The sequence below is a fragment of the Aethina tumida genome, chromosome 3, assembly GCF_024364675.1.
Source record: "Aethina tumida isolate Nest 87 chromosome 3, icAetTumi1.1, whole genome shotgun sequence".
NCBI classification, from domain to species: domain Eukaryota; kingdom Metazoa; phylum Arthropoda; class Insecta; order Coleoptera; family Nitidulidae; genus Aethina; species Aethina tumida.
The window spans coordinates 2892658-2906502 of NC_065437.1; the positions used below are offsets into that span (position 1 = coordinate 2892658).

General features: G+C 31.7%; 2 protein-coding genes across 4 annotated transcripts in view; one reads left to right on the forward strand and one right to left on the reverse strand.

Annotated features, from left to right (window-relative positions):
* LOC109603008 (autophagy-related protein 16-1) overlaps window positions 1-13845 on the forward strand; it is a 566938-nt gene that overhangs the window by 70845 nt on the left and 482248 nt on the right. The window lies entirely within an intron of this gene.
* The window catches only part of LOC109604430 (uncharacterized), a 177392-nt gene that overhangs the window by 54882 nt on the left and 108665 nt on the right, over window positions 1-13845 (reverse strand). Inside the window, exon 6 of the mRNA XM_049965152.1 lies at window positions 6034-6235. Within this exon, the coding sequence (XP_049821109.1) occupies window positions 6034-6235 (202 nt within the window). The remainder of the gene's footprint in view (window positions 1-6033; window positions 6236-13845) is intronic.

Here is a 13845-nt window from a genome sequence, read left to right on the forward strand (position 1 = left end):
TAAATCAAATTCTGCAGATTGATCAGTAAGTTCTAAAAATTGATCAATAATTTTCACGGATAAATCAGTAAATTACACTGATCAATTAGTAATACTACTGAATAATGAATGTAATTTGAATTTTAATTAGTATTATTGATAATAATAAATTAATAAACCAAATTCTGCAGATTGATCAGCAAGTTCTAAGGATTGATCAATAATTTCCACCGATAAATCAATAAATTACACTAATTAATTAGTAATTCCCACTGGTAAATCAGGAATTCGACTTATTATTCGGTATTCATTTCATTATTAGCATAATTTCACTGATAAATTAGGCAAATTCTACTCTTTGATCAGTAAGTTCCACTGGATAATCAGTCAATTCCACTGATAAATCAGAGTGTTTCACTGAATAATCAATGTAATTTCAATTTAAATTAGGTTTATTGATGAGTAATAATAAGTTAATAAATCATTTTCTGCAGATTGATCAGTAAGTTCTCAAAATTGACCAATAATTTCCACTGATAAATCAGTAAATTACATTGATCAATTAGTAAATTCCATTGATAAATCTGAGAGTTGTACTAAATGATCAGTGAAATTTAATTTTTAATTAGTATTATTGATGAGTAATAATAGATTAAATAAACCACTCATTGATCAGTAAGTTCTAGAGATTGATCAATAAATTACACTGATTAATAAGTAAGTTTTACTGATTAATTAATATTTTCCAATGTTTTCTAATGTGTTTCATGTATTAATCAATAAGTTTATAAAAGACTTAGTTGTAATTCCTCCCCATTTAAGAGATTTACAATTTTTAACAGCAAGTGTGATTTTTAATAACTAACTGATCTCGGTCAGAGTCTGTCACGTACCCACAACTATGCAATAAGTCGCGGTATAAGAGAATTTCGCTAGAAAATAACGCCAAAGGCTGAGGCAATAAGTTTACGGACACTTTTATTGCCGTGTCAAGTTCGATGTGTTGTCTTGAAGTTTTTATCACTCGAAATTGCGATGCGGCCATTCCACACAATATTTTATGCTAAACCGTAATTGATATCGTTATGCTCATTTAAACATCAAGGCAATTAGTTGTCGAGTTAAAAATAATACGTTTCCTTTACCAAAGACTGGTATTCGAAAAATCTGTGTCTCAGCAATAACTACTAGACGTAATTTAATCAAATGTTTATCGATTTTTTTTATCTGTCTTAAAGGCGAATCCGAGGTTTTAAATTTAATATGCACAAAGTAGGAAATTGACGAAGATTGAACCTTCGTTTTTTTTTTTTTGAAGTAGACAGAAAAGTATTTCTATATTAAATATTTTAGAATGTGTAAGGATGTGGAATTTTCGTTTCCTTATCTTAACGAGTTTGCTTTAAGCGGGAGATTGTAACCGCTGTAAATGGAACAACTTTTTGTTTATATTGGTCTTGCTTTGAAGGAAACTTCCTTCAATAATTGCATAACACTTATATTTGATTTTCTTTTCAGCTGTACTTAAATTTATTATAAAATTCAAATAAAACGCTGTCAAAATATTTATGTCTCATTTCCTTTTTAATTATATTTAAGTATATGATAAAATTGGATCTCTTTAAATAAAATATAAGTTAAGTTTGACCTCTTTCACTTTTATTATCTTCTCAGCAATCGAATATGTGAAAAGATTAGACCAAAAGACATTTTTATTATTTGATTTTGTTTTTAAAAATTTGTAATTAGCAAATTGTACCTCAATAAATACATCATTGTCGAAATAAATAAATAAATATAAGTTGAGGTTGACCTCTTTCACTTTTATTAATTTTCACAGCAATTGAAATTGTGACTAAGATGATTGACCTTTTCAAGAGATTCTGACTGACTTTCTTTACTTCATCAATTTTCAACAGCAATTGAACATTTGAAGAGGTTAGAAGTGGAGGAAATTTTACGAAAAGGATAATTGACTGTATTCTTTAAAGTTTCTAATAATTTTTCTTAAGTTTCTTTCAGTATTTGTTCAACGTTTCTATTATTTGATTTTGTTTTTAAGAATTTTTAAGATCATTACCAAATTGTACCTCCATAAATAAATAATTGTCAAGAGATTTTGACCTCTTTCACTATTATTAATTTTCACAGTAATTGTACATTTGAAAAGGTTAGAACCAAAAGAGATTTTGTGACTAAAATGACTCACATTTTCAAGAGATTCTGACTGACTTTCTTTACTTCATCAATTTTCAACAGCAATTGAACATTTGAAGAGGTTAGAAGTGGAGGACATTTTACGACAAGGATAATTGATTATATTCTTCAGAGTTTCTAATAATTTTTCCTAAGTTTCTTTCAGTATTTGTTCAACGTTTCTATTATTTGATTTTGTTTTTAAGAATTTTTCAGATTATTACCAAATTGTACCTCCATAAATAAATAATAATCAAGAGATTTTGACCTCTTTCACTATTATTAATTTTCACAGAAATTGTACATTTTAAAAGGTTAGAACCAAAAGATATTTTGTGACTAAAATGATTGTCATTTTCAAGAGATTCTGACTGACTTTCTTTACTTCATCAATTTTCAACAGCAATTGAACATTTGAAGAGGTTAGAAGTGGAGGAAATTTTACGATAAGGATAATTGACTGTATTCTTTACAGTTTCTAATAATTTTTCCTAAGTTTCTTTCAGTATTTGTTCAACATTTCTATTATTTGATTTTGTTTTTAAGAATTTTTAAGATTATTACCAAATTGTACCTCCATAAATAAATAATTGTCAAGAGATTTTGACCTCTTTCACTATTATAAATTTTCACAGTAATTGTACATTTGAAAAGGTTAGAACCAAAAGATATTTTGTGACTAAAATGATTGTCATTTTCAAGAGATTCTGACTGACTTTCTTTACTTCATCAATTTTCAACAGCAATTGAACATTTGAAGAGGTTAGAAGTGGAGGAAATTTTACGATAAGGATAATTGACTGTATTCTTTAAAGTTTCTAATAATTTTTCCTAAGTTTCTTTCAGTATTTGTTCAACATTTCTATTATTTGATTTTATTTTTAAGAATTTTTAAGATTATTACCAAATTGTACCTCTATAAATAAGTAATTGTCAAGAGATTTTGACCTCTTTCACTATTATTAATTTTCACAGTAATTGTACATTTGAAAAGGTTAGAACCAAAAGATATTTTGTGACTAAAATGATTGTCATTTTCAAGAGATTCTGACTGACTTTCTTTACTTCATCAATTTTCAACAGCAATTGAACATTTGAAGAGGTTAGAAGTGGAGGAAATTTTACGATAAGGATAATTGACTGTATTCTTTACAGTTTCTAATAATTTTTCCTAAGTTTCTTTCAGTATTTGTTCAACATTTCTATTATTTGATTTTGTTTTTAAGAATTTTTAAGATTATTACCAAATTGTACCTCCATAAATAAATAATTGTCAAGAGATTTTGACCTCTTTCACTATTATAAATTTTCACAGTAATTGTACATTTGAAAAGGTTAGAACCAAAAGATATTTTGTGACTAAAATGATTGTCATTTTCAAGAGATTCTGACTGACTTTCTTTACTTCATCAATTTTCAACAGCAATTGAACATTTGAAGAGGTTAGAAGTGGAGGAAATTTTACGATAAGGATAATTGACTGTATTCTTTAAAGTTTCTAATAATTTTTCCTAAGTTTCTTTCAGTATTTGTTCAACATTTCTATTATTTGATTTTATTTTTAAGAATTTTTAAGATTATTACCAAATTGTACCTCTATAAATAAGTAATTGTCAAGAGATTTTGACCTCTTTCACTATTATTAATTTTCACAGTAATTGTACATTTGAAAAGGTTAGAACCAAAAGATATTTTGTGACTAAAATGATTGTCATTTTCAAGAGATTCTGACTGACTTTCTTTACTTCATCAATTTTCAACAGCAATTGAACATTTGAAGAGGTTAGAAGTGGAGGAAATTTTACGATAAGGATAATTGACTGTATTCTTTACAGTTTCTAATAATTTTTCCTAAGTTTCTTTCAGTATTTGTTCAACATTTCTATTATTTGATTTTGTTTTTAAGAATTTTTAAGATTATTACCAAATTGTACCTCTATAAATAAATAATTGTCAAGAGATTTTGACCTCTTTCACTATTATTAATTTTCACAGAAATTGTACATTTGAAAAGGTTAGAACCAAAAGATATTTTGTGACTAAAATGATTGTCATTTTCAAGAGATTCTGACTGACTTTCTTTACTTCATCAATTTTCAACAGCAATTGAACATTTGAAGAGGTTAGAAGTGGAGGAAATTTTACGATAAGGATAATTGACTGTATTCTTTAAAGTTTCTAATAATTTTTCCTAAGTTTCTTTCAGTATTTGTTCAACATTTCTATTATTTGATTTTATTTTTAAGAATTTTTAAGGTTATTACCAAATTGTACCTCTATAAATAAATAATTGTCAAGAGATTTTGACCTCTTTCACTATTATTAATTTTCACAGTAATTGTACATTTGAAAAGATTAGAACCAAAAGATATTTTGTGACTAAAATGATTGTCATTTTCAAGAGATTATGACTGACTTTTTTTACTTCATCAATTTTCAACAGCAATTGAACATTTGAAGAGGTTAGAAGTGGAGGAAATTTTACGATAAGGATAATTGACTGTATTCTTTAAAGTTTCTAATAATTTTTCTTAAGTTTCTTTCAGTATTTGTTCAACATTTCTAATATTAGATTTTGCAATTAAGAATTTTAAGATTTTTACCAAATTGTACCTCTATAAATCTCTCAAGAGATTTTGACCTCTTTCACTATTATTAATTTTCACAGCAAATGTTATAAACAAGAGAGTTTTTATGACTAAGATAATCTTTTTTACTTCCATTTTTTGTGTGGAAGTGGAAGGAATTTGCCCAAATAGTATCATTAAAACCTTTTTCACGTTAACTGCAATTTTGTCAATTATATGAAATGAAAGGGTACAGTATAAAAAATAAGTTTCGTAAAGCGCTTAAGTCAATTGAGCAATTTTATTTACATCGTGAAACGGTACAATATAGTTTGCTATTGTTACGGTAAATTGCATCGTGAAGATTGTTCAATTTAAATATTTATGAGCCAAAATATACAAGTCAATGTTGTAAAGCAATTATAGCTAGAAATATTGTCTTTAATTATACATGTACGTTGCACGATTGCGAACAAAATATGGTGGTGCAATATATTTATGTATAATAAGACCGTACATACAGAATCATAAAAAGAAAATTACCAATTTTCTCAGCTATGCCGATACAATAAATAAGAAAAATACTGTTTACAAATCCTTTATATTTTCGTTGGCAACAATTTTATAAGTTTTATCGACTTTATTTCCGTAAATAGGTAGTAAAAGAAAATGTAAAACACGTTCCGAAATCCTGTACTCAATGCAGAACTGAAAGTAAATTTTACGATTGCTAGTTTTATACAAATTGAAAGCAGCCACTGTACGAATTCGATCATGGAAAGTATACGATTATGTGCCACGGAGAACGTAATGAAAATATAAAAATAAACTAAATGGGGTCGTTAAAACCTTTATTAGATGCATCCCAGACTCAATTCCACCTAAGAGTTGGAATACACCAATTAGTTATGTTAAATTTAGTCAATAATTCTTACTCGGAGAACAGAGATTAGTCCGCATCCAAAACAATTTACCATCAGATCTTGATTTTAGCCCCGGGCCCGTTTGAAATCACCGTGCGCCCATCAAGGAAGTTGCTCAAGGTTGGATTCAATAAGCATCGATCTCCGATTCGATCTCAAGTAAATAACCAACTTTCTGTCACAGACAACATCGCCGTCGGATCCGATTATGCAATTTCGCCGTTTTTTGACGTCCCGCCGGGCAATCTCGACGAACGAGACAAGTGCACCTGGAGCCCGGTCCGAGCATGGTGCTTAAGCGTCGGGTCGGAACTCCCTTCAACCCCCCAATGCGGTTTTGTTTGGTTTATTTTTTAGTTGGGACTTACCTGCAAGCGAACTCGGTCTCTCCGAGGCACATCTCCAAACATTCCTGGCGTGTGCTGACTGCCTGTCGACTTTTTGCATAACCGGCTAGCCTGTAGTTTTGCACGCGATCTATGCACCAGGCCCTCTCGCAAGGCTTCACCCCGAGGCAGTTCTTTTGTGCGTAGATGGTGAACACCGGGAACTGCGACTTGGTCAGCGCTCCTGTAACAAATGGTAAAACGTCAGTTTGGGTCGAAACTAGGCAAAAACAAATTATTATTAACCAGGTGGGAGGTCAAGATGAAGAAGGAATAGGTAAACTGGAGCAAAAGCAAGAGAAGAAAACTAACAGATAAGATAATAAGGAAAAGAAATGGAGAGAGAAGACTAAAAACAGATTAAGCTTGTAAAGAAGACATCAGAGAAGATAAAATGTTATCAAGAAAAGAAAGAAGAATATAACATGTTCTCTTTTCTTCTACAAAAATGAAGAATAGAAGAACACGTAACAGAAAAGAATGGAAGAAGTTATAACATGGACCAAACGAGAGAAGAGAGATATGCAAGAAGAAGAGTAGAAGGATAGATAAGAGAGAAACTTTAAGTACAAAGAAAGAAGAAGCTAGATGTAGTGTCAGGAAGAAGAGTATAGAAGAATAGAGAAAAGTACTCTGGAGAACAAAGAAGTGATAAAAAATAATAGATAAAAGAAGAAAGGATATGTAAATGAAGAGAAGAACAGTATTTAGAGGAAGAAATATAGAAGCAAGAAGAATAGAATACTAAAAACAGATTAATCTTGGAAAAAAAAAAATTAGAAAAGTTGAAATGATGCCAAGAAAATAAAGAAGAAAATAACTGGTTCTTTGTTTTTCTGCAAAAATTAAGAAGATATGAACAGAGAAGAGAAAAGAATAAAAGAAAAGAAGTGGAAAGAGAAATGTAAGGAAAAGAATAGGACAAAGGAGAAATTAAATAAAAAGAAAGAAGAACCCAGATATAGCGTCAAGAAGAGAGAAGAGATATTCTGGAGGATAAAGAAGAGATAGAAATTAATAGAGAAAAGAAAAAGGAATAGGAAAAGGAAGAGAAATAAAGAGATAAGAGGAAAAGAGGAGAACGGTATATAAAAGAAGAAACACAAAAGTAACAAGAATAGAATACTAAAAAACAGATTAATCTTAGAAAGAAAAAATCAGAGAAAATGAAATGATGCCAGGAAAAGAAAAAGGAAAATAACTGGTCCTTTGTTCTTCTGTAAACATTAAGGAGATATGAACACAGAAGAGAAAGGAAGAAAAGAGAAGTTCAAGGAAGAGAATATGACAAACAAAGGAGAAACTAAGTAAAAAGAAAGAAGAAGAGTGAAGAGATATTCTGGAGGATAAAGAAGAGATAAAAATTAATAGAGAAAAGAAAAGAAATAAAGAGATAAGAGGAAAAGAGAAGAACACTATGTGGAAGAAGAAACACAGAAGCAGGAAGAATAGAAGACTACAAAACAAATTAATCTTAGAAAGAAAAAATCAGAGGTGATAAAATATTACCAAGAAATGAAAGAAGAAAATAACACGTTCTCTGTTCTTCTGCAAAAATTAAGAAGATTTGAACAGAGAAGAGGAAAGAAGAAAAGAGAAGAAGTCAGAAGAGAAATACAAGGAAGAGAATAGGACAGACAAATGAAAAAATATAAGTAAAAAGAAAGTAGAAGCAGGATATAGTGTCAAGAAGAAGAGTGAAGAAGAATAGAGAAGAGATAATTTGGAGGATAAATAAAAGAAGAGAAGAAAAGGTAAAAATTATATTTGGAGAGAAAAAAGTGAAAATTAGAAGAAATAAAAAAATAGAAGAAAGCAACTTATTTTTTTCGCAAAAATGAAGAAGAAAACACAAAGGACAAGAAAAAGAAAGAAGCATTGAGAACAGATATAAACTGAGGTAAGAGATAATTTTGAGGACAAAGAAAAGAAAAAAATTAATAGAAGAAAGAAGAAGGGATATGTAAAGAAGAGAAATAAATGATGAAGGGAAGAAAAGGTGAAAATTATATTTAGAAGGAAAAAATTTAGAAGAGAAAAAAGTGGAAATTAGAAGAAGAAAGGAAAAAGTAACATTCTTGGTTTTTCCGCATAAATGAAGAAGAAAACATAAAAGAGAATGAAAAGAAAGAAGTATTGAGAATAGATAAAGTGGAAGGCAAAGGTGAGAAACATAATTAAGAGAGTAAAAAAGAGGTAATGAAAAATAAATAAAATGAAGATGATGATAAAATAGAAGCAAAAAAGAGTAACCTCCAAAATTAAATAAGAAGAAATAAAAATTTGATAGAAGAAAATAAAATCTTGTCTGTTTTTCTATAAAAATAGTGGTGTAAAGAACATAGAAGAAGAGAAAAATGTAGAGAAACAAAGATCAGATAAACTGGAGGACAAGAGAAAAATATTTAAAAGGGCAATAACGAAGAGAGAAGCGTGGAAGAAGAATATAAAAGAGAAAAGAAAGGAGAAGATAAAAAGGAAAATACGGAGTAAAAGACAGCTCTGACAAAAGGGAAGAAAAAGAAGATGATTGAATATAGAAAAGGAGTACATAGAAGGCAATATAATGCCTGAAAAGAGGAATACTGTGAACGAAAAGGAAGAAAAAAACAAGTTACCTATTTAAAAAAAAAAATAACATAGTGAAGTGAAGAAAACGGAAAACAAGAGAAAGGAGGAAGAATATGGATTAGATAAAGTGGAGGACTGAGAAGAGAAAAGCATTTATCAGAGGGAAGAAATTATGAAGGAAATATTGGTAAGAGAAATTCAGAGAAGAAAAATATAATTGAGTAAAGAAGATCAAGGAACTGGAAAGAGGAGTACAGAGAGAAAGAAAGATGAAGGAAGTAACTAAGTGGGGAAGATATGTATAGAGAGGAAAAGAATGGTAATGATAAAAAAAATGTTGCTTAGATAAACTTTCCCATGAAACACGAAATAATACCGTATGGTACTGTGCAAAAACAAAGTATTATTAACCAGACGTAGTGGTTTCGAGATCCTCTCAGACTGGGAACAGTAAAATTACAATTCTGCATAACTCGGTAACGGATTCTGGTAGCATATCTAATGGGTTTAAGTGAAATTTTCCGCGTTGGGGGGAGCAGCGACTGAAATCGAAATACCAACGTAATTCACACCTTCGTTGGACCGACGCAGTGCCACGGCGATGCCTCCTCCGCGGCCGCAGCAACGCCACGAAACCGAAATGAATCCGAAAGTAAGAACGGAGGTGGTGTCAAGTTGCGGGGCAATCACGAGCGGTGGTGCAATTTAGTCCGTCTAATAAAATCTAACACGCAGCCCGAGCTCCGCTGCTCTCCACTAATCGGTAATGATGCACGGTCATCATTACGATTGTGATACACGAGGCGTGTTTACCATCGCGAACATACCTAAGTGTATCACGTTTGGTCGGATGGTACTTTGGAAATTGGCAATGGCGAAGGTCACGACGGTGCAACGGCAACTCGATCGCACAATCATGTTGGGTTGTCATTTTTTCCTCGAGTCCCGCAATCACATAATTGGAAATGGGATAGGCTAATAATTTCATCCTGGTGTTAATTCATTCATCGAGTGGATTTTTGCTCGTTCCATCGGGTTTTCCCATCGTAAATCGTCGGCGTTCACGTTTCGAATCGTCGTAAATCAAACGTCCCAGCGTTGGCCTGGTTCACGTTGATATTTCTGGTCGTTCTTCAAATGGAATGTTATGTATTGGCTGTGACCACAAGCGACTTAACATGTGGGTCAACGTCATGTGCTTGGCGGACGCCTCGGCGAATTATTAATCTCCGCATCGCCACCTACCTTATGCAAATATCAGAAAATCCTCGCCGATCAAATTGGGTGCTCGCATCTAGATAAACCAGTTACGCTAAACAGTAGCAACGGTAATTGATATAAATACTGCATAAATGCGAGCGAAATGATCATTTTATTGTACAGGATGCGATGAAGGGTGTCGTGTCAATTATACCGAACGTTCATAAACACCAATCAATGTGAACGCCGGCTAATTGCCACTTCCTCGTTTCAGGTATCATTTTCATTTTGATTATGTTTTAAGTGTTACGATGCCATGGTCGATCGTAAATTTGAAATGACGGCCGTGGATGCGTGCACCGTATCATTAATGCCCAGATTAAGCATAATGTCATCAGCACAACATTCACTGTATGGTTTTACAATGTAATTATTGTCTGTGAATAAAATGGGAGAGGAGAACTTGGTCAACTGAAGAGAATAGACCTACGGAAGACTAGAACGAAGAAGAGGAGCTGAATACGGAAGAATAGAGAACTGAGAAGAGGAAGAAAAAGAAAAGAAGAGAAGTGGTGGAGGAGAAGAGGAGGAAAAGAAAAGAGCAGAAGATAAAAGAAGGCAGAAAAGGGATGGGAAAGGAAGAAAAATGAAGGGAAGAGAAGAGAAGGAAGGGGAGCGAAGGAAAGGAAAAGGGAGAGAAGGAAGAGAAGAAAAGGAAGGGAAGGAAGAAAAGAGAAGAGACATGAAGAGGACCGAAACGGAGGAAATTGAAAGAAGAGAAGGAATTGAAGAGAAGAAAAGGAAGAAGGCAGTAGGAAGAGAAGGAAATGAAGAGAAAGGAAGGGAAGGAAACGAAAAGAAGAGAAGAGAAAGGAGGAGCAGGAAGTGAAGGGAAGAGAAGGAAGAGAAGAGAAGGGAAAGGAAGCGAAGAAACTGAAGAGAAGAGAAAGAAGAGAAGACAAGAGTAAGGAAGAGAAGCGAACGGAAGGAAAAGGGGGGAAGAAAGAGAAAAAAGTGAAGAGAAGGAATTGAAGAGAAGAATGAAAAGAGAAGAGAAATGAAGGGGATCGATGGGAAGGAAACTGAAGGAAGAAAATAAAAGGAAGAAGACAGTAGGAAGAGAAAGGAAAAGGAAATGAAAAGAAGAGAAGAGAAAGGAAAAGAAGGAAATGAAAAGAAGAGAAGGAAGACGAGAGAAGAAAAAGGAAGAAGAGGGAAGAGAAGAGGAATGGGGGAAGAAAGAGAAGGAAGAAAAGAGAAGAGAAATGAAGAGGACCGATGGGAAGGAAACTGAAGGAAGAGAAGAAAAGGAAGAAGACAGTAGGAAGAGAAAGGAAAAGGAAATGAAAAGAAGAGAAGAGAAAGGAAGAGAAGGAAATGAAAAGAAGAGAAGGAAGAGAAGAGAAGAGAAAGGAAGAAGAGGGAAGGGAAGGGAAAGGGGGAAGAAAAAGAAGGAAGTGAAGAGAAGGAATTGAAGAGAAGAAACGGAAGGAAACAGTAGGAAGAGAAAGAAAGAGAAGAGAAGGAAGATAACAGTAGGAAGAGGAAGAAAGAAAAGGAAATGAAGTGAAAAGGAGAGAAATGAAGAGAAAAGAAGGAAAAGAAAAGAAGGGAAGAGAAGAGAAGAGAGGAGAGAAGAAAAGAGATGAAGAGAGGAGCATAGAGGAGTATAGAAGATATGAGAGAAGAGAATGGAAAAGAGAGGATAAAATATGAGAAAAATAAAGTAAAATAAAGAAAATACAAAAAAGCAGCTGAGCATAGCTGAGAAGAGAAAAACAGTATATAAGGAGCATAAAATTTGAAATCCAATTGTTCCATATAAATCTTTAGTGTATCTAATATTTGGGAGACTCTTCCGGATTTCAAGTCCCCCGGCTCACGTCTCCGGACGATTACCAGACGCCAGAGCCGCGGATCAGCTTAATGAGCAGCTTCGATTGCCGGCGAACGTCGCCGTAGCCGCCGAAAACCGACGCATTAAATGTTTAATCTGGCCGAGTGAAATTTTGCCTCGTACGGCTTGCATAAACTGGGAACGTCGCCGTAATTTACACCTCCTCACATGATCGCGTCGGGTAAAGTGCGCTTATCCTTTTTTCCTCGCTGGCTTTGTGCAAACAACGCAACGTTACCCGCCCGCCAATCAACCTCGCTCCGAATCCCGGTAATTGTTGCTCCCGTCGTTAAAGTAGCCTGGTTATTATCTATTATGGATTAATGATAGACAATTCGTTTTGAATTAACATCGGATATGCGGATTTATTAGGACAAATTGTTGTTATCAAATTATTATATAAAAACCTCTTAATAATAATAAAATCTATGTTCTATTTAGAGATGGAACAGAGCGGAGAAAGAAGAAGTACAAGAAGCCGTTGCATCAATTTGATTTTCTTCAATATAATATTACTGCCAATTTGCTTTGCGGTTAGAAAATAATAAACTGAGGAATTCGAATCGATTTATTTGATATCTTAATGATTACGCATGATAATGATACTGTTAATCAATTATCGTACCAGTTAATACCGTATTTTCGCATTGTTCCTGGGTTCATCTGTTTCCTCTATATTAAATTAAGTTAACAAATAACTGTACAATTATCATTTAAATAATCAAAAATTTACGGTATGTTTCATAAAAGCGAATGTAATGGCCGCATTCATGGTCTTCGTTTATGTTTCGAAAATTACAATCAATAAAATAATGTTCGTATGCTTATTTGCATTTTCAATTTACGTCGACATTAAATTTATTTATTTATTAATTATTTTATATTTCATCAATATTAAAAATTGAAATATAGAAATCTGTAATTTTTGCGTCTCACCTTTGAGGTTTCATAATTACAGGAATAATTAAAAAATAACTACTTGACTTTACACATAAGAACGTAATTATCGACAGTACAGAAATCTGTAATTTATGCGTCTTACCATGCATTGTCCTAGTACGTTTAATTTAATAATAAGGTCACAATAATGAATGTTCAATTAAAGCAAATTGAATTATAATTCGCTATAATATAATACATGCTAATAATCGTTCGAGAATCTGTTTTATTATGTTGCATTCCATGTTTGATTGATCTGGCAAATTGCGAGTTTGTAAAAGTACGAGACGACTCTACATAGTACATAAAATGCATAATTGAAAATCATCTTGTGCACGATCTTACAAATGGGGGAGAATTTAAGTTTATTACTGACTATTAAATATTATTGTTAATTGAAATATATTATAATTATTAATGAGGTAACAATAGAGACATTAATTCCAATTAAATTAGCAATAATAATTGACATACATAAAGGTTATTACAGTTTGTTTAATAATATGTCTTGTTTTATTAGCTGTAATACCTTTTAACATAACAAGGAGTGGTAATGATTATTTAAAATAAAAGTCGACAGGCGTAAATCTTGCAGTTGAATTAATTATTCATAACGAATTTTATTAAAATCATATCCCACCGTTAAAATTCCAAATCATATTTACATAAATTATCTTATATATACTTTGCTATTAAATGCAGGAACTGACCATTTATATTGTAATTACTATGAATTATTATAATATCGATATTTTCCGAGAACACCTCGATTTGCATATTGAATCAAAAATGCAATGTCTTCCGTTACTTTGCATTTTTAATTGTTTTAGTTTGAGGTTGATAAAATTGTAACAAAGCAAACTTAAACTAGTTATATTCGTCAAAATTAATTAACATATCATGATACCATGAGTAATTAATATGTTAAGGAACGTTTGATGAATGGACTATAGGTTTTCAAATATATAAATCTATAGAATATTTACAGTACCATTAAAACTTTAAATTATGTACGTAATTACAAATAAATTAATTACTTTTTATGTCAATTTTTTCGAAATTTCAGAATTAATGTTTTATGTCTTTTTTCAATATTTTAATATTCAGTTAAATTAATAAAAAACAATTTTTTATATTTTTCTACTTTTTATATTATTTTTGTATTTTATATAGTCTTTTTGTATATT